Source organism: Trichoderma aggressivum, assembly GCF_033847375.1.
Source record: "Trichoderma aggressivum f. europaeum strain CBS 100526 chromosome Unknown scaffold_030, whole genome shotgun sequence".
In the NCBI taxonomy this organism is placed as follows: Eukaryota; Fungi; Ascomycota; class Sordariomycetes; order Hypocreales; family Hypocreaceae; genus Trichoderma; species Trichoderma aggressivum.
Window position 1 is genome coordinate 19,333 of NW_026946396.1, and position 19,661 is coordinate 38,993.

Consider the following 19,661-nt stretch of genomic DNA (forward strand, 5'->3'; position numbering starts at 1 on the left):
CACAATTTAAAAATAATTTGGGGGGTTATTTACCCCCCCCCCCCCCCCCCCCCAAAACAAAAACCTCCAGATCCAAACCGCATCACCAAACGGCCCCAAACTGACAATCCATCTTCCTTCTTCCATAGTCCATCCGCCAACTCGCCCACCGCCTCTCCCTCCTCCCCCCCGAAAACCCCGTCCGCCGCAAGCACGAAGACCTCCTCCTCGCCAAGCTCTACGACATGGGCATCCTCTCCTCCTCCTCCAAGCTCTCCGCCGTCGAGAACAACGTCACCGTCAGCGCTTTCGCCCGCCGCCGCCTCCCCGTCGTCATGACCCGCCTACGCATGGCCGAGACCGTCCAGGCCGCCACGAAGCTCATCGAGCAGGGCCACGTCCGCGTCGGCGTCGACGAGATCACCGACCCGGCCTACCTGGTGACGCGCAACAACGAGGATTTTGTCACGTGGGCTGTGGGAAGCAAGATCAAGAAGAATATTATGAAGTACAGGGACGAGCTGGATGACTTTGAGCTGTTGTAATTCTGGTTTTTTTGAGGGGGTGGTTATGCTGGGAGTGGACTCTTCTTTTTTTTTCGAATAGACTGCACGCATGGGGGGGAGCGTTTTGGTCGATTGTCATGGGGGCTGGTTTGGCGTTATGGGTTGGGCTGGAATAAGTCCTGGCTTGGGTTTCAATTCAATGCTTCAAGATGGACAGATTCTAAATGTCCAAAAATACAACTTGTTCACATCACATTTCTCTACCAAGAAATTGGAACCAGTAGGTATCGTCAAGGCGGGAAAGACGTAGACAGTATCTTGATGCGCATTCGCAGCGAGATATCACTGGTATGTCTCTAATTCTACACTTGTCAAAGTCGCGTTTATATCACTATTCATGATATAGCAAATCGTCAGCAGCATCATGTTAAGCTTTCTCAGTAACAGCCTTGGTGGCAGATGCAACCATGGCTACTCTCCATTCACTGATCAGCAGCCGTCTCTTTCAAAGAGCCAAATAAAGTCACACCACGAAATCCATCGTTGGGAGCATAAAAGGCCCTTGTTAATCATCGAAGAAGAAAAATCCCCCCTGGTATATGGGCAACAGCCCATCGCACTGTGTTTCGCCCGAACCCTCTCATCGACGTTCCGCTTCTCTCATGGTCATTCGTTCGTTCGCTCTCAACCAAATGTATGAGCATCCAAATCAATATTCCATCTCATGAACTTCTCCTCTCCTCTCACGTCCCTCAACGTAAAAATATCCCCCAAAAACACCATCAACATCGTTCATCCAAATCTCATATCTCCAGAATCTTCACCAGCGCCTAAACGGACATCCGGAACTCCACCCGATTCGGCCCCACATTCGTAGGCCTTCTTTGCGTCGACACACCAAAAGGCGCAGCTTGAAGAGAAAAAACTCACATGGCTTATGAGAGAATGAGCTCCAGGTTGATAAACACACTGTGCGTGACGGCTATAAAAACCCACACTCACACGAGCTCCCACACTCTTCCCTTCCTTTCCCCCCTAATCGGCTTATAAGAGCTTGGTTTTCTCCTGTTCTTCATAGAGCCCTTCATTTCTTCCTCGGCGCTTTTATGCAAAAGCGAGTGCCTGCTTGAAACATAACCATTCTCCCATTCACCTTTATAAGAGCCTCCTGAGCGCCGAGGGTCGTCGCCCTCTCCCTCCTTCGCCATGCCCATCTTGGCCACTATCCGAGATGTCCTGGCCGAGCTCATAGGTCCATGGACTTTCATGGCCATCTCAGCCTCTCATATTCCTGCAACAATTCGTGGACTTATCCGTGACAAGAACTATCGCGCGCTCTTCTCCTTCGATGGATTCCGCGAAGCCCTGTTTGGCACATTTTGGGCCACCGTCGGGCCAAATGTCAAGCTCAACGCCGAGCAGCGAGTCATTCCTCTTCTTGAAGGTCGTATCAAGGGCGGTGTCATCCACGACGACGTCGTGAGCACTCCGGTTTATGGCACCGTCATCGAGGTCGGCGCCGGAAGTGGCATGTGGGCAGATGTTTTTGCCCGTTTCCGTGAGAACACCAGCGATGCCAACAACGCAGACGGCCTTCGCAACAGGAAAACCACGGGCGGCCACATCACCAAGATTTATGGCGTCGAGCCCAACCCCATTTCTGCTAAAGCGCTCGAGAAACGTGTAAAGGACCTTGGCATGGATGACACCTATCACGTCGTCCCCGTCGGTATCGAATCCGTTGATGACTCCTCTGCGTGGAATGGCAAGATTGAGCCGGGTAGCGTTGATTGCATCGTCGGCGTCCTTTGTCTGTGCAGCATTCCTGACCCCGAGAAGAACATCAAGCTCTTGTACAAGCTGCTCAAGCCAGGCGGGCACTGGTACGTCTATGAGCATGTCAGGGTTTGGCGCGGAGGCCCGTTGATCAGCCTATATCAGCGTAAGTCAAAACACTCATGATTCTCCTGATGTAGGCATACCAGAGGCTAACCGTGGCCGGCTCTCTAGGCTTCACCAACCTCGTTTGGCCACACTTCTTGGGCGGATGCCAACTTTGTCGCGATACCGAAAAGAATCTTAGGGCCGCTGGTCCCTTCCAGGAGGTCGACCTCGCACAGCCCGCGGGTTCGTCTTCGTACCAGATCTTGCCTCACAAGATTGGCACTCTGACGAAATAAACGCTGCCGTCGAGGCCTTCGAGATAGAAGCCCTCGTTTAGGCAATATCTCGTCTCAAAGCTCGTCGTCGTCGTCGTCATCCAAAAGGAAGATTGAAGTCCTCTTGGACTCGCTGTCTGCCGGTATCGGCTTCTTCTCGTCGACAATTTCCTGTTTTTTGACGTTTATTTTCCCATCCTTGACATCTTCTGCCTTCGTTTCCGTTTTGATTTCGCACTTCACCCCCTCATTCGCTTCCGTTTTTGCCTCATTCTCCTCTTTCATGTTCTGGAGCCCAGATTGAGGCCAGGGGTCCAAATCTTTGAGCATTACCCCGCTTCTTGCTTCATCCTCCTTTATCGCTTCCAGCTTTGGCTTGTGTTCTTGCTTCAGGGTTTTTACCCTTGCGTCTGCCGATGATCCTTCGTGGTTGACTATACCCTCCTTTGCATCAAGGAATCCCTCCTTTTCTAGCTTAGCCTCGCGCCTCTTATAGAATGAATTCAAGCAATTCCTTCTCGCTTCTGTCGTCCAGTTTTCCACAATGAGGGCAAAGTCCGTAGCGTTAGCAAAGCCAAATTCCCTAGCCATCTCGCAAAATTGGCGCAAGCAAACATCCTCGGGCGGCTTGTAGGAGCTGTGAAGCCCGTCACCCTCGCCCTCGTCGCTATCAGCAAACAACGTAGTTTGGCCCGCAACATCTCCTTCTCCAAACAGTCTCATGGCCGCTCGCCGCGAAAGCTGCTCCTCCACCTTGGAAGATCCGACCACTTCGGAATTGTCATGCGTGTACTCCACACCAGCTGCAGTGAGAATCGCTTGCACAGCGTCGCTTCTTGGACGGCTCATCTTTGCCTTTTGGGCTTTTTCGGATTCCAGGGCCTTTTGCTGATCCCCAGAAGTCAACAGGTCTGCCAGCTGGCTGAGTCCTCCATCTTCTGAGTCGGTGCCCTCCTCTCGTTTCACGACTCCTAAATTTTCACCATCTTTGGCCGCCTCTTCCATATCAACATCAGCCAAGTGCACTCCAGCTTTAGCCTCAGCAATGTTTGTCTTGTTCACAATATCGCGCAGCAAGCCCATATTGCTATGGTAGGTGAAGATGTTTGATAGACCAAAGATTTCGCCAGTCCGTTCAGTGTCTTGCTGAACACCGCGGAAATATCGTCGCTCAGATGATGCGGTATATCCAATGTTTGCCTGCTGCTGCTTGTAGACTTGCCGAGCATAGACAATTTCCTCTATTGTTCCCACGGAAATGAGCCGAAAGACTTCGACATCACGAGTCTGGCCAATTCGATAAGCTCGGTCCTGAGCTTGCAGATCATATGCAGGATTCCAGTGAGGGTCTATGATGACCACCTTGTTAGCCGACGTGATGTTTAGCCCAACACCACCAGCCTTGGTCGATATAAGGAACACAAACTGCGTGGGGTCGGAGTTGAAAGTATCCACCACATCTTGCCGCGCTTCATAGCTCAGGGAACCGTCCAGATAGCTCACGGTGTAGCTTGTGTTGGTAAAAAGGTGCTGTAGTATGCGGAGTAACCGCACGCTGTGAGAGAATACCAAGACTTTGTTTCCGCTGCCATGCCAAAATTTGAGCAGCTTCCTCAGGATCTTCCACTTGCCGCAGAACTCAGGATTGACCAGGTTACTAATCCGATCTCGCTTCTCATACAACACTCTCCACGTGTCAGGCATGCAAGTCTGGAGTGTTGCGAGCTCATACGCATGCTTTTCTTCCAAATCTGTCGTCTGAGGCACCAGCAGAGTCAGGTGGTTCGCCAACTTTTGCAAAATTATCATGCTCGGAAAGACGATGGTTTGCCAGCGTCTGCCACTTGGAAGAAATTGGTTGCAACACCAACCTCTCTTGCCCCCATGCTCGCAGTCTTCTGAAATGGTCTTCAATATTTCCACTTCTTTGCTGCCGAGAAAATTCTCGTACGCTTCCATTTGTAAATCCGTAAGGGGACAAAAGACGACTCGGTCGGATTTTTTCGGCAACTGGTCAGCTATCAGGGACTTCATGCGGCGCAAAAAATACCGAGGAAGAAGATTCTCGACCAGTTTCTTTGCGGTCTGCCGTGCGAGACTCAGCTGTGCAACCGTTGCTTCATGGGACTGACCGACGGTCAGGGGTTTCGTGATGGTATTCGACCACTCTGCCTTGGTACCAAAATGACCCGGGTTGGTCCAATCTAGCAGTGTCCAGAGCTCCTCATACCTATTCTGTATAGCTGTTCCCGTTAAGCCGATCCGACAGAGCGCGTTGATCTCTTGCATTGCTTTGGTCGTCTCCGAGTAGCGGTCTTTGAGGCGGTGGCACTCGTCAGCGACGACGGCATCCCACTGCACCATATTAATGGAGCTGCGAGAGTTTTTATACGTCTCGTAGGTTGTAATCATGATTTCCAGCATCCCAGCGCGGGCCGCACCAAGTACGTCGTCCTTATTTGTCCCGTGAAACAGATCCACATGCCACCATCCCCATCGGTTCAACTCGTTTCTCCAATTCATAATGAGAGATCCGGGGCAGACGATTAGTATTTTGGGATACCATCTCTCTCCAATAAGCCTCATCTGCCGCATACGTTTGTCATCTCTTTCGTCTCCTGTTTTTCCAAAGGCCGCCGTCAAAAAAGCAGCGACTTGAACCGTCTTGCCAAGGCCCATGTCATCGCCCAGGATGCCCCCTTCTTGGTACACAAACTTTTTGTGCAAAAACCGGACGCCTTCAACTTGGTAATCGCGCAGGTACTGAGCGATCGATGCGGGAATGAGACCACCTGATTGAGGAAGTTCGACATCCTTGTAGGGCCGAGACGGTTTGATGCCACTCCTTGGGGCGAAATCCGGTCTCTCCTTGAGCTCTCCAAGCCTCCTTGACTCATCGAATTCGACATCTATATAACCAGGAGGTAGCATCAGGGCTGATTCGTGGTATAATCTCTTCTTGGCGTCAAAAGCTCGCCTTCGCTCAACCAAGTAGTCCGGAAGATCAACCTTCTCCAACTCGTCTTCTGTGTGCTTCACATCTCCGGTCACCCTTGAAGCCTTCTTTTTCCCGGCAAATTTTCGTTTTGTTCTCCTTTTCTTTGGCTTGGAGGGCGCGCTGTCTGATTCATCTGTCCACTGCACCTTTTCCGTGAACTCCACTTCGATCTTCCTTTTCAGAGGAGGTGGTTTGGCCAGTCCCTCAAAGTCTTCCTCAGAGTCTGACTCTGTATCATCATCTGAGAGTTCGATGATATCCGTGGCCATTCTGAGCGTGAAAATGGCAGCAAGAGCCACAATATATTCGTCGAGAGAAACGCGTAGCGATAACACGAGGAGGTGGTGAATTGGTGTGAGATCACGTGACGCATCCTGTGCTGCCTGCCTGAGTTCAAAGTTGTGATTACGGCCTTGCCTTAGTAGGTACCTGGACCTGTAATTATAGTGGTGTGAAAGCTTCCAGTCAACTCACAGCAACTGTGCTCGACCTGTTTGCTCCTATTCCTCACATAAACAAAGAAGAAAGACCGGACTGATGAATATGGTGACAGCTTTAGAATTAGCCAATCCCATCACTGGCGCAGCGCAAATAGCCGTGCATCTCATTATTGACGTCATACCCTGTATACCTGGAATTGGCCTATAAGACGCTGTAGATTTAACCTTCTCGGATGCTTTAGGCGCTGAGTAAAGAAGTAGCGGGTACATCGAGCCGCTAATATCAGATCCATGGATCCATTCTCTCCCGGTTGCATCTTTTACAAGCACCGCCAAAACTCGATCACGAGAATGTTGAAAGAATCGCTACTCCGTACAGCCAGAGATTATGACAAGAACGCAAATTAGTTTCAGCTTTGATGGTTTATCATCAATCATATCGATAGCGGCATTTATCTTGATATATGCCAGCCCGCTCCATACTTGACATGCAACCGTCTCTGGTTCAGTCCAGGTACATGTACCTATCGCGTATGTGCCGCTCGCCTCCGCCTTGAACTTGCCTTTTCCCATCTACCTATAGTACCTACCTAGGTATGCCTCGAACAGTCCAATTTGACAATCTCACCGACAACTCAATAGGTATCAACGTTCTACACAAATGGCCAACATGTTCAACAACTTTGAGGCGGTCCGGTGACCAGGCCAAGGCAATTCTCCTCTCTCTTTGCACCAACCCTGCCATTCGTGCCAAGGTTGCCTCTTATGCCAAACAACTCGATCAAGAGGAATCAAGCAAGAAGCGGAAACCCAGTTTACCATTGCCATTTGTGTGCAGTGTGACCAACCGTTCTACGACGAGGACAACGATGACACTAGCTGTGTCCATCACGATGGTACGTCCTTTTGATGCGTCTTGGGGCAATTAACATGCCAGTTCAGGCATCGGTAACCGTACATTGCAGGCTTGCTAGAGGTCAATTACAAAGCTGAAGTCTGGGAAAACATTGATGACGATGGCCCAATTGATTCTTCAGAAAATGAGGACGAGGTTCCCGAGGGCTTTAACTGGACCTGTTGTGGCACAGTCGGCACCTCTGCGGGTTGTAAAAAGGGCCCGCATCAGGCAGATCCCGAAAAGTCGAGGAAAGGCGGTCATGCTTCGGGGAGCAAGCCCAAGAATGATGAGTAAGGGGAGATATAACAGAGGCGTTATCGTTGAGCGCATTGGTGTTTTGAGCAGAGTAAGCCAAGGGACAAGGTCGCAACGACTAGGGACATATGGCGTATTGGTGCAACCGTGCAAGTCTTTCAATCGGGTGTTGGTCCAAAGATATGAGTGCAGTTTCCGGAGCAATAATATCATCTTTGCTGACTTATTTGAGTCGTCCCCCACTAGTGAAATGAAGCTGTTGAAGGCAGTCCGTCATCGTAGCACATCTCGGGTTCATGTTGATGACCACATCACCACCGTTTAGCGCCAAAGCTCTCCTGGGCCCGCTCTCTCGATGAGATAATCTCCCTGCACGAATCAGGGCTGAAGTCTGGGGAAATTCCGTATGAAAGAGAAAGACCCAGCACAATCGATACACGTTGTCTAGCTATGCTGAGCGGCTTATGCTAGCAAGGCCTGTGTGGACAAGTCGTGTCGAGGGTTTGCTCAACCGAATGAGCACGATGGCTCGAACTATTAAAAGACGTCGGCTCCCAAAGCCAGAATTGTAGAAAATGAGTATACAATCGCCGCTAGCCGATCATCTTAAGTCATAAAGCGCCTCGGAATTAGACCAAAATGGCAGCAAATCTCACTTTATCCCCCGAAGAAGCGCGGGATCGCATCGCCATCCGCAAAGTCATCGATCGTTATGCCCACTGCGCCGATCACCGTCTAGCAGACGAGCAAATGTCGCTCTTCACTGAGGATACGAACTTTGTCGTGTACATGCAAGGGGAAGGTACGGAGCCCTCGCAGGTGGTCTCGAAAAGAGAAGACTTGAGACCCGTCTTTGAGTTCCTCCTCGGATATAGCCGCACGACGCACTTCAACGGACAGAGCATTATCGACATCGGACCGGACGGCAAGACCGCCACGGGAGAAACTTATTGCATGGCATATCATTTGTCTGAAAAGGACGGCCAGCGACAGATGTATATTGGCAGTTTGCGGTATGAGGACACTCTGACGAAAGGAGATGATGGGACTTGGTTGTTTTCTGAGCGGAAGTTGTATCTTGACTGGTCGGAGACGAGGCCGTCCAACCCATAGTTCTTCCAGTGAGCTTCAGGTAGACGCTGTTGATTGGAAGGAATTTGCTGAATGGCTTGCATTATGAATATCGCCGATGTCGTACAAGCTTCGATCTATTGGACTTTCCTATCCATAGGATATTAGCCATGTGCCCTCCCGCTAGCTAGAATCTAGTCATGTAAGCTCACCTTTATTTCATAGAATCCATGTATCCTCTTGCACCTTTGATCTGAAGAAGACTGGATCTCTTGCTGTCGATGATCAAATTGAATGATGCCTAATTCGTCAACCTAGATGCCATGTTTTTCGGTTGACACATTCTCATATCACGGATTGTTGCGTAAGTGCGCGTTTGAATGAATTAACAAAGAGAATCAAATTGAATTATTCTGTGTTGCGCCGAAATATGCTACGCACCCATAGTCACCCAAACGCCTGAAGTGTATATATATATATATACAGTCGAAAGATGGACATCTCTATATCTTTTTGCTGTCCCACTCTATACCATTGCCTCTATCGTCTCTTACAGGCGACCGATCTGTCCGTCCAAAGCCCACTTGCAAAGGACGGGCCAACCAAGCATGGCGCCGAAGATGGGGAAATAACTGCCAAAAAAAACAGGCCAAATGTTAGTACAGTTGCTTTATGGATGTACTGGTTTTTTGTATGTCTTATCTGGGCTACTTACGTGACAACCTTGCCAGCAGTCCAAGTAAGGTTCTTGACATAGTCTGGCCTTGCAGCCTTCATGGTGACCGCGAATCTCTCGTATGGGTGGCTCTCAAATACGCGGCCCATTCTCCGGACTTGAGTGTAGAAGGAAACAGGTCTGCGGACAGTGCTGGCAGCAGCACGGGTGACGGTGGCAGCAGACATATTGAGAAGTGTTTGAAGTTGAAAATATTGTTTGTAGTGGTGAATTGGATTGAGATTTTCTTGGTCGAATCGAAATTCAAATCTTGGTGATAATACACTGGATGAATCTTATTGAGTTGCGATTGTCGTAAGGGTGATTGAGTTGGGAGGTAATCCTCTGTGGATTGTATTGTTGTTTGATGCTGTGATGATGATCCAGAAAACGAACTTGCAAGGCTTCCAACCCGAACATTATGTATCCCACCAACTCATCGCAAGTCGCCGCATACCATGCGGAGCCGTCACTATCAAAATTTGATCTCCTCCCCATGATGTCAATTTTGCGGCGCCGCCGCTCTCGTGAGACTCCTTGCCGCACATTATGGGCAGATGCCTTACATCTAGCTGGGCGAATATCATACCACTGTCAGGACATTCTGCTGTGCTGGCTGTGAAACTGCCGCCCGCTGATTGGCTAGACTAAACAATGGCCTTACGCTTTCGGGGCTCTCTTCAATAACGACGCTCACAGAGTTTGGGGCTGACTGGTCCGGATCCCTGTCGGTGGTGCCACTCCGGAGCATCCCGGAGGGGGGGGGGGGGGGGTTGGCCGGCCGCTACAATTTGCTCTGTCTGGAAGAGGCAGAACAGGACAATGACATACGAAACACAGATCCGAAAAGAATACCCAAGCCGGGTGCAGAGTCAGGATCGCCTAACAGAACTGCCGCCTAGCGCTCCTAATGCGGAAGATTGTCAAATCATGAGGTCGTGTGCAATTTCCTATTATGAGCAGATTTGCGCAAGAAGACAGCATCATGCCACTGTTGACAAACATCATCCCGAACAACCGGGTTCTCTCGTACGCTGTTGCTTCGGAATCCGGGGAAATCGCCGCGACGTCAAATCACAGGACAGTTGCTATCACTCCGATTATGAAGATCTTGCGATATGGGATGATATCTTGTCCTTACAAGGGAAGAGGCCATCTCAAGGAGATTTTAGGCCGCTGAGATTCAAGCAACTACAGATCCTAGGGTATCCAATGTAAGGTGCCTGGCAGTCAGGGGCACGCAACTCTGTCTCTACGTCGCGAGGCGAAACTTTCGAGAGAAAATTCGACTCTATAAGTCATCAGGCCATTCTGATTCAATGCAGCGAGCACATTATGACATATATTATGGATTGAACGGTTCTCTAAGCGTATATTGCGGGATCTGCGGTGACTGCGGCATCAGCTGAGAATTCCACAGCCGCCGCAACGCCGCAGCCGCGATCAGCTCAGGGTCGGGTTCAGTCAGCACCGATCGTTTCGCCTCGATTCGTGCCTGCTCACGTGGTATTTCATGGAGGCGTTTCCCTTGAAAGAATTATAGCATACCTTACCTACATGAACGCAGCGGAGAGCTCCGCATGTCACATGTGTTCAGCTTGTCATGCATCTGGCCCAAAGCCCGCCACGACTGCTACTGACCTCGCCCTTGCTGCATGCTTAGTTTTCGCCCAGTCATGTAAGGCGAAAATCGAACGCGAGCCTCGTCATGCTTAGCAAATGGCTCCAGGGGTATTTTGGGAGACCGGCTTAAATAGCATACTGTGCCCCAAGACCATCGGTCAAGCAGGTCGTTGAATTAATTCTCTCAGCCGCAGCAGAGTGCAGGGTATGCAATCCTTCCATCAGGCGAGCAACACGGTTTGAGACACCAGCTGAAAGTCGTGGCGCAACTCAAGCCCCCCGGTAACAGCAACTCTGACAGGGTGTATTGCCCAATAACGCTACGTGACATGTTGTAATATAAACAAAAAATAAGAAGTCATTTATGCTATCATTTACAGTCGTCGCCAAAGGATCTGGGAAGAGATTAAAAATAGATACAAGTTTACACGCATAACAATCTCGATTATCGCCAACTTGATCTGCTTTTGATTCAACGAAACGTCGTAAAGAGATCAGCGCTCCGTTACGGACTTTACAAGTTAAGTTTTTAGAGACTCCCATCTCTTTAGGTTCTTACATCATACTGCTTTGTCCTCATGTAAACCCACGGCCTCGTTATTGTGCAGGTTATGTCTTCGTTGGGGTCCAAAACGCCAGTCAGCCTGCTTGGTGATCTGGCAATGCATGCAACAGGGCAAGGATTTTACATGAATTCACAAGCAGCCCCGTGCCAATACACTCGTAACGTTGCATATAACGATTTCCCCTCTAGAGGAGCGCTCCCATAATTATGCCGTCGCCCTTCGAATAGCATGCCCTAGAATTGAAGATACCTGTATACGCTATCATTAACTGCCCCCATAAAGCATACATGTATACCGGTGGAGATTGAACAACCACAAGTGGTATGTACAACTACACATCTAAATTGAAAAAGGATAGAATCTAGATCCACAATTTTGCTTCCAAGGGTTTCATGGCGTAAGGGCTATTAGCTTTATGTAACTGGAAATTCGAGCGCGGATAAGGCTAATATAGCATACATCCATGGAGTACTTTGATGGTTCCTTGAGGTACCCCTCCAAGATCCCATACCTGAGACATACTACATCTATGGCTGATGCGAGTTTACGGGTTGCAGCCCGGAGTTAAGACAATAATCTTCCCTTCATAAACGAGTGGAAGGATGATTGAATAGGCCAAATTCTGGCCCCCAAGTGTTCACAGTTCCATGATACGCTATCCAAGGGACTTTAGATTGCGCCGCTGCCAGCTCATCATCCTAATCAGCCATCAATGTATCCTTGAGTTATTGATTAGTGGCGTTTGTAATGTGCATATCCGACAGGAATCCTAGTAAAATCGGCTGGTAGCTAGGTAGTACGGAGCACGAAGTGTGACGAAGACTCCTAGGAGTGTCCAGACGGTCAACATCTGTGTGTTAGGGTGAGTGGAGAAAGGAGTGCATTCGTTTATTGATCTGCCATGAGTAACGTTGGTGGTTGCAGATGGAGTGCCTACAAGTACACAAAGAAGATATCGCTGTTGCTGAAATCGCAGTCAAATCAACATACGAAGATGATCAAAGTCATATGGTTGATGGGTACCAATATCAACCACGTACTCGTATGTACGAGTACTACGGGGTTGACTTACGAATCAATCAGCCACCAAGAGTTTACAACAGTCACTTGCATACATGTCCACGTATAAGACGGCTCGTCAACACCCTATCATCACCAAGCTCGCCCCGCAGCCAACATGGGATGTCAATGCGAGAGAACTTTTCAAGTGCAGTACGGAGTACATACTCCGTGCTCCGTCAGGGTTTTATTTTGTTATTGTTATTTTTATTTTTATTTTCAAAGACAATGGGCATTGGATTGGTGTAACAGGTTCCCCTCGCAGCCTCGTCTGGTGTACATGCATCTCGTGCTTCCCCGTTCCCTGTTCCCTGTTCTCTTTTTCCTTTTCTATTGGTGGGCATCACGTGCCCCCATCCGCCAGCGCTGTTTTCTCTTCTCTCCCTCCCCCGCCCAATCTTAACCCTCTGCCCTAATTGGATCGATATTAACAAACGCGCGCAAACTCGCAGCGCCGCAATTATTAGCTCGGCTATTCCGCCAAGGCTCCTCCGCGAGCAGGAGAAACGCGTGCTCTTCGATTTGTGATTTGCCAGAATCCGCACTGTATTTATTGTGTTGTTATGCGCGTTCTGACGAGTCACATCGACGGCTGCAATCCACTCAATCCGCGGTGCGACCAACCTGCGATAGAGCCATGAGGCCAGCGACATCAGTCCGGCAGACGAACAAGTGCCTTCGCTAGAAGCCTCTCTTTTCTGAAATGGAAGATTCGGACAAGGAACAGGAAGCTTCAAGGCATGGCCTTGACACCAAAACTGGGGCGCTGGACTGGCCGGCTAGGCGACTTGCGTCCATGGTTCGCCGTGGTGTTCATCTTAGCTCTGGCCAAGCAGCTTCGGCTTACCGGGATGTGACGGGAAGCTCCCTGCGCTAAGAGCTGCTAAAGCCCGGTTTGCTATTGTGTTCGTACGCAGTGACAATGTAATGTTTTCACTGTACAGTACGCACGTAGCATCACAGAACCAACGCACAGGAGTGGGCAATGCTTGCAGCACATGCGTGAGGGGAGACGACCACTTCCCCCATCGCCCTGGATGTGCTTACACAGACCCCTCAGATAACAAGCCTCTTAAAGGGCATTGACCGTCGCCTTCGATTCCGTTCTGTCCTTCACAATTCAGTCGCAATGGCCAATCCACAGTCCCCCGAGGGCCCGCCAACAGGTTCTCCAGCCGGACCACCGTCAGTCCCGGCACCTCCTGAGGCTACCGAGTCTGCAACGGAAGCAGAAGTGCCTCCCATGCCAGAAATACCATTTGTATGCACCTCATAAAGGCCCGTTCGGCGGGCCAGCGTCTTAATGGCCGAAAATTCATTCGCTTTCTTCAATGCCATGTATGCTGACTTGGGACGCAGCAGCAACGGGACGAGGACGATTCCGGCGTAGATGATGACGAAGATGATATGTATGTTCGAATCGACGTGAATGTTCCTTGCATTGTCCCCGTGTTGACATGGTGCAGCGCCTCGTCGACAGCCTCTCTCTCTGAGAGCATATACGACTACCGCCAAATCCATGGCCGGACGTTCCAGAACTCCAGGACGACCGAGTATTGGGGTCCCAACGATGACCGCCAAAACAACGGACTCGACATCTCGCACCACTTCATTACAATGCTTCTCAACGACCAGCTGTACGAGGCTCCCATCAAGGAGCCCCCTTCCAAAGTCTTGGACGTTGGCACAGGAACGGGCATCTGGGCCATCGACATGGCCGACCTATATCGGTCTGCCCAGGTCATAGGAACCGATATAAGTCCCATCCAGCCCACGTGGGTACCGCCAAACTGCATGTTCCACATCGAGGATGCGCAGCTCGAATGGACGTATCCGCCGGAAACTTTCGACTATATCCACATCCGGGCGCTCTATGGCAGCATCAGCGACTGGGGCGAGCTGTACAAGCAATCCTTTAATGCGCTCGCGCCGGGAGGCTGGATCGAGGACTTCGAATTCAACATTACACTGATGAGTGACGTCCCCGAGGTCCGAGACGACCCTAAACACATCTTCAAGCGCTGGTCAGAGGTGTTCGCCGAGGCCGGCGAGCGCATGGGTCGGACGTTGCTCATTGGTACCGGCGGCCGGATGCGCAAGCTGATGCAGGAGGCCGGCTTCGTCGACATCGTTGAGAAGAACTACAAGGTCCCGTGCGGCAGATGGAGCAGCGATCCCGTCTTGAAACAAGTGGGCTCATACAACCTCGCCTTTCTCGACGAGAGCTTGGAGGGCTTTGCGCTCTTTATGCTCAAGGAGATTATGGACTGGGACTACATTGAGGTGCAGGTTTTCGTCGCGGAGATGCGCAAGGCCATCAACAACCCAAAAATTAGACCATACTACATCCTGTAAGTTGTCCCCCCCTCCTCCTTTGATCGCCCCCAGGCTCCATCAAGGTCAAACAGCAGCTAAAAGCGCGAGAATAGTCCGAACGTCTTTGCACGAAAACCGGAAGCTTGGGAGTAAAAAACTGCTTTTTTAGCGCCCATGTTCTTTCTGAAGCGTTTACGTTGGAGTTTGTTGACCTTTGCACTTATACGAGACCCCAGTTGAGCAACCAAAAGATCAAATATCCCCCCCAATCAGAGAAGAAAGTCTTACCCCATGTTGGCCCGATGATTTACAATGGATGGGCTGCATGGCTTTGGGTGTGCTGTTTTGTCATGTATTGTTATTGATCACAATGTATTGTTATTGATCACAAGTCTAATTCACGCTATATGATACCGCGCATGCGAGAATGAAGATCTCATTGACCTGGGCCGCGCACTCCGCACATTTTGCCTTGAGCCTATCGCCGAAGTGTGAATGGGTTTCGGATGAATCAAAACCGCTGCCCCCTCAAGTCTTGTAGCACGGCTGCCGATCCTTGGGCAAATTCAGCATGTCTCGTATCACAGCGTTATACAGGTAGTAGTACTAAGTCATGTGTAATTCCGTCCCGTTTGTCATTGCGCTGAGACATGAGAGGCATCTGCGTCTCCCCGCCTTGACGCCCATCGAGCGCTACGCCAGATGCAGTACTCGCCGCAGCTAACCGATGCCAAAACTCCCGAGATAACGAAAACTCGTTGATACAGGCGATTAGCTTGTCAACCATGGAATGCCACGTGAATGATTATACCTGTGATATGCGTCGCTTTTTATGATGTACATCAATCATATCGAAGGACGGCTCGTATATCACATCCTCGCTTCCAGCCAAGGCAAACTAAAACAACCCGCCGTCCAACAGACCTTTCCCAACCAAGACGAGCGTGCAGAGGACCCCGGCAACGCATAGCACCCAAGCGTCGACGGCACGCCCGCTGGAAGACGGCCGAAAACACACCTCCAGGCATCATCCATGGCTCAAGGCGGTACTGAAAGATCCCAAGGCTCCCAAGGCTCCCAAGGCTCCGAGGCCCTTAGAAACGATGGCCACATCCCCCCTGCTAGCGCTATCCTTTTCGCAACAGGCAATGGCAGCGTAGCATTTACCTAAACGTGCACCGAATCCAGCACGCTGGGGGCTTCACAACCAGCCAGATCCCCGTGGTAGAACCAGATCCTCGCTGTAGCTCCACTACCACGGGGATCTGGCTGGTTTTGAAGCCCCACAAGTAGCCTGGGACACTACTGCAGGCCTGTCTTATTCCATCTTCCGCGGTCCTGCAAGGAGGGTTGGAGGGGAGACGGAAACCCGGGACGAGAGTCGAAAGATGCAGTGTCGTGAGGGAGGATGTCACAGCCATTTGGATATGTCTACCCCGTACTAGTAATCGAATGAAATGGTAGGACTTGAGGGGTTTGTTTGTCCCCTTCGTCTTCCTGGTCTGACATCTTCCTTGTTCGTATCTCTGTTGAGCTGAAAAGCATCTTGCTTTCACCCCAGCTCGTCCGCACACGCTATACCAAGAAGCTATTGCTCTTCAAGGCCAGGTTCGGGCCGAGCCTTGTTAGTATAATCAAGCGGGGGGTTTCTCAGCTCGCTCCACAGTAGAACACAGCTACTACTCCGTGCGGCTGCTGCAACGAGTACTGCTTCGTTCTTACGGCAAGCTGAGCGACCTGAAAATTGACGCACAAAAGCAAACTTGCCAGAACCATCGTCATACGAGTACATGATAGATACTCTTCTTGGTGTATCGGTCTAGGATGGAAGGCTCCATCCTCCTGCTCGCAGGTGGTCTCATCAGCCTCTTCGTCGTTGGGAGGATCGTGGCGTACACGAGGTTGAGGTCGTTCAGAGGACCCTTCTTGACCAACTTTACCAATCTGCCTCACAGGAAAGCTTTGTTCCAGCAGAGGTGCCAGGAGTGGTACGGCGAGATTTGTGAGAAATATGGTACGATGGTCCCTATACTCCAAGAAACAAAACGTCGCCCGCTTCGAAACGTTTCGTTAGTGACTAATCGCTTTTCCCGTGTACAATAAATGCAGGTCCAATAGCAAGGATTGCTCCCAACCTCCTAATCACCTCTGACCCCGATGTATGGATTCATGTGAATAATAAGCCTGGCTATAAGCGTTCCGAGTGGTATTATACGGCCTGCCGCATTGAGTATCGACGAGACAATGTCTTTACGCAGACAGACAACCAAAAGCATGAGGCTAGAAGAAAGCAAATGGCTCCGGGGGTATGTTGTATATCGCATCGCAAGCTCGTCTCGTTGAGAAAGTCATTGCAAGCTAACCACGACGTTGACATTCAGTACTCTGGAAGAGAAAACCCCGACCTTGAACAAAGCGTTGACGAGCGTGTCAGAGAATTCATTGACTTGATCAGGTCCAAGTATATTTCCACAAGTGTCAATGTTGTACCGGTGGATATGGCGCGCAAAGTCCAATTCTTCACTTTGGATGTCATTAGCGGAGTCGGACTGGGAAAGACTTTCGGCATGCTGCAGAGCGACACCGACGTAGAAAGCTATCTCAAGTCCAGCGAAGAAGGCCTTCATATTGCCAACTTTGGCCTCGCCTTTAGCCTCAGCTGGATCACGCAGGCACGCTTCCTCGGCAAATTCATTGCCCCGTCGCCAGAGGATAGCAAGGGGTTCGGTAGGATGATGGCCACTTGCTTCCGCTATGTCAATGAGCGTGTCGCAAACCCGACAGACAAGCGATCCGACATGCTGGCATCATTCATCCGCCATGGCATCTCAGGCGACGAGTTGCGCTCAGAAGCCCTGGAGCAGATCGTTGCCGGCTCCGACACCACAGCAACCAGCATCCGATGCACCCTGCTTCACATCATTACAAACCCGCGCGTATACGCAAAGCTCCAAAGGGAAATCGACGAAGCCATTCGAGATGGCAAAGCTCCTCAGGATGGCCTCATCACTCACAGCCAGGGAAAGCAACTCCCCTATCTCCAGGCCACGATCCGCGAGGCCATGCGAGTGTGGCCACCCGTCGCAAACATCTTCTCGCGAGACATTCCACCCGAGGGCGACACCGTCCAAGTCAAAGGCGAAGATGTCTTCTTGCCTGGAGGCGCATGCATTGGATATTCCGCGTTTGGAATGCACCGCAGCACCGACATCTATGGCCCCGACGCAAAGGCCTTCCGTCCTGAGCGCTGGTTCGAGGAAGACAAGGACAAGCTCGCGCTCATGGTCCGCACAAACGAGCTGATGTTTGGCCACGGGAAGTTTCAATGCCTTGGAAAAGCGGTTGCTCAAATTGAACTTGGAAAGATAGTATTCGAGGTACGTTTGTTCACATAGCCGGAGAAGACTGGGTAGGCTTGAGTATCTGGTTCGATTGTGCTGACGGAGCTATAGATCTTCCGCAACTTTGACATGGCCCTGATCAACCCAACGAAGCCATGGGTAGCTTTGAACTCGCTTGGATTGTTTACCATCTCCGACATGTGGGTGCAGGTGATGGACAGGCATGCGTAGGAGGCGCTTCAAGCTGGCAATTTGCTCAAGGACGGAGAGCTTCTAGATCTACGATTTCACATCTGAAGACTGAAAGAATAATCATGCATTTGTATTTAATATGCCGCTCGAATCAATCAACCGTCCGTAATAATTTGATTGCGACACCTCTAAATTCAAGTATATAAGGCACACAGAAGAGTGAGGCAAGGGCTTCGTCTGCATGGAAGCTCCCTTTGGTCTGGGTCACGTGATTGCCGCCATTGGCCGAACTCTGTTTCTGGAACCTCCAACTGCCCCAAATAGCTCAAACTCCAAGAATCACGGGAATGCGCTGGTAGGCTCAATCACCATGTCCTCAGCACTGGCAAAGGCTCCTTTAGCTCCGGCTACCGACAGCAAGCCAAAGGCCACCGTGACCGCGGTCCCGACATTCGACAATGCCTTGTCAAAGGGCATCGCCTTCGGCCGAGTCGCTGTCCTGCTCGGGCTGCTGGCTGCTCAGTTCAACGACCTGGTGGCAGAGCCGGTGCTGACGCTGCAATCCGCGCTGCCCGTCGTGGCTGTCGTCCAGGTGGCATATGCAATGCTGTGTCTACCAGCAGCAGGCTCTCAGCAGGCGAAAGCGGCCAAGAAGGCTCGTCCCGGCGAGAAGAAGAAGCCCGAACAAGCCGGAACGAGCTCGGTGGTGGTAGGAAGCTCCCAATTGATCACCGTGACGGCCTGATTTGGCCACATTGCTTGCGGCATTGATTTGGAATGCAAGATGCTAACAGACGTGCCCTTTTTGTTCAATCCTAGACTGCCTTCCTCGCCCTCGTTCTCTCTACGATAGCGACCCCTGTCATCCATGCGCTCTTCATCCTCTTCGGTGCGCCCCTCCTCGACCACGTTACTCACACGTTCCTCTGCGCGGCGCACTTCTCCCTCCTCGGCATCTTCCCCGTCATCTACGCACGTGGAGTGGATAACCAAGCTCTGATTGCTGTGGCTGGACTGTCTGCGCCTCTGGACGAGACGCTGGGCGGCCTGCTGGGTGCAGTGCTTGGCGCATGGTTGGGCGCGGTGCCTATTCCGCTCGACTGGGATCGAGAATGGCAGAAGTGGCCCGTCACGATTGTCTGCGGCATGTACGCGGGGTCGTGTCTTGGCAGCTGGCTGTCTGGAGTCGTGTTTTTCGGCAAGCGGCTCGGAGGAACTGCGTCTGCCGCAAAGGACGAGTAGGGCGAGACGGTCAATTGGCGCATGTACTAAGCATAATCATTATACGGAGCATTTTTGGGGAGATACGGCGGGCATCGTGTGCTGAGACGAGCATTACGAAGAGCTACTCTTTGAGTTTGGGGCTAATTGGCTGTATACGGATAGAGAAAACGGTGATTAGCAGCGGTTATCATATCAGCTAAGTTTTTTGTTATAATGAATTGAGTATGTAATGAATTGAGTATGTAATCTTAGACGCCATCTGCTCGACGAATCTGTCACTCTTGATTCCAGATAGAACGCTACCATACTAACCTACCAC

General features: G+C 50.8%; 8 protein-coding genes across 8 annotated transcripts in view; 6 read left to right on the forward strand and 2 right to left on the reverse strand.

Annotated features, from left to right (window-relative positions):
• Positions 1-524, forward strand: part of Triagg1_7054 (uncharacterized protein) — a gene marked incomplete at both ends in the record, with an annotated part of 764 nt that extends 240 nt beyond the window's left edge. Inside the window, one exon of the mRNA XM_062901747.1 lies at positions 129-524. Coding sequence (XP_062753876.1) covers positions 129-524 — 396 coding nt within the window. The remainder of the gene's footprint in view (positions 1-128) is intronic.
• A 1,167-nt stretch (positions 525-1,691) lies between these two features.
• Positions 1,692-2,665, forward strand: Triagg1_7055 (uncharacterized protein; the record flags this gene model as incomplete). Its single annotated transcript, XM_062901748.1, has 2 exons — positions 1,692-2,427; positions 2,496-2,665. 2 exons carry the CDS (start codon positions 1,692-1,694, stop codon positions 2,663-2,665), a joined length of 906 nt encoding a protein of 301 aa, XP_062753877.1.
• Positions 2,666-2,719: 54 nt separating this feature from the next.
• On the reverse strand, positions 2,720-5,911 carry Triagg1_7056 (uncharacterized protein; the record flags this gene model as incomplete). The annotated part of the gene is made up of 1 exon (XM_062901749.1): positions 2,720-5,911. The coding sequence occupies one exon, from the start codon at positions 5,909-5,911 to the stop codon at positions 2,720-2,722; it is 3,192 nt and encodes a 1,063-aa protein (XP_062753878.1).
• An 832-nt stretch (positions 5,912-6,743) lies between these two features.
• Triagg1_7057 (uncharacterized protein) lies at positions 6,744-7,274 on the forward strand (the record flags this gene model as incomplete). Its single annotated transcript, XM_062901750.1, has 3 exons — positions 6,744-6,778; positions 6,869-6,978; positions 7,048-7,274. The coding sequence occupies 3 exons, from the start codon at positions 6,744-6,746 to the stop codon at positions 7,272-7,274; spliced, it is 372 nt and encodes a 123-aa protein (XP_062753879.1).
• Positions 7,275-7,874: 600 nt separating this feature from the next.
• Positions 7,875-8,348, forward strand: Triagg1_7058 (uncharacterized protein; the record flags this gene model as incomplete). The annotated part of the gene is made up of 1 exon (XM_062901752.1): positions 7,875-8,348. One exon carries the CDS (start codon positions 7,875-7,877, stop codon positions 8,346-8,348), a length of 474 nt encoding a protein of 157 aa, XP_062753880.1.
• Positions 8,349-8,856: 508 nt separating this feature from the next.
• Positions 8,857-9,209, reverse strand: Triagg1_7059 (uncharacterized protein; the record flags this gene model as incomplete). Its single annotated transcript, XM_062901753.1, has 2 exons — positions 8,857-8,938; positions 9,022-9,209. 2 exons carry the CDS (start codon positions 9,207-9,209, stop codon positions 8,857-8,859), a joined length of 270 nt encoding a protein of 89 aa, XP_062753881.1.
• Positions 9,210-13,398: 4,189 nt separating this feature from the next.
• Triagg1_7060 (uncharacterized protein) lies at positions 13,399-14,624 on the forward strand (the record flags this gene model as incomplete). The annotated part of the gene is made up of 3 exons (XM_062901754.1): positions 13,399-13,530; positions 13,629-13,678; positions 13,736-14,624. The coding sequence occupies 3 exons, from the start codon at positions 13,399-13,401 to the stop codon at positions 14,622-14,624; spliced, it is 1,071 nt and encodes a 356-aa protein (XP_062753882.1).
• Positions 14,625-16,409: 1,785 nt separating this feature from the next.
• On the forward strand, positions 16,410-19,360 carry Triagg1_7061 (uncharacterized protein; the record flags this gene model as incomplete). Its single annotated transcript, XM_062901755.1, has 6 exons — positions 16,410-16,599; positions 16,704-16,891; positions 16,967-17,962; positions 18,038-18,126; positions 18,443-18,827; positions 18,938-19,360. 6 exons carry the CDS (start codon positions 16,410-16,412, stop codon positions 19,358-19,360), a joined length of 2,271 nt encoding a protein of 756 aa, XP_062753883.1.
• Between the last annotated feature and the right edge of the window lie 301 nt (positions 19,361-19,661).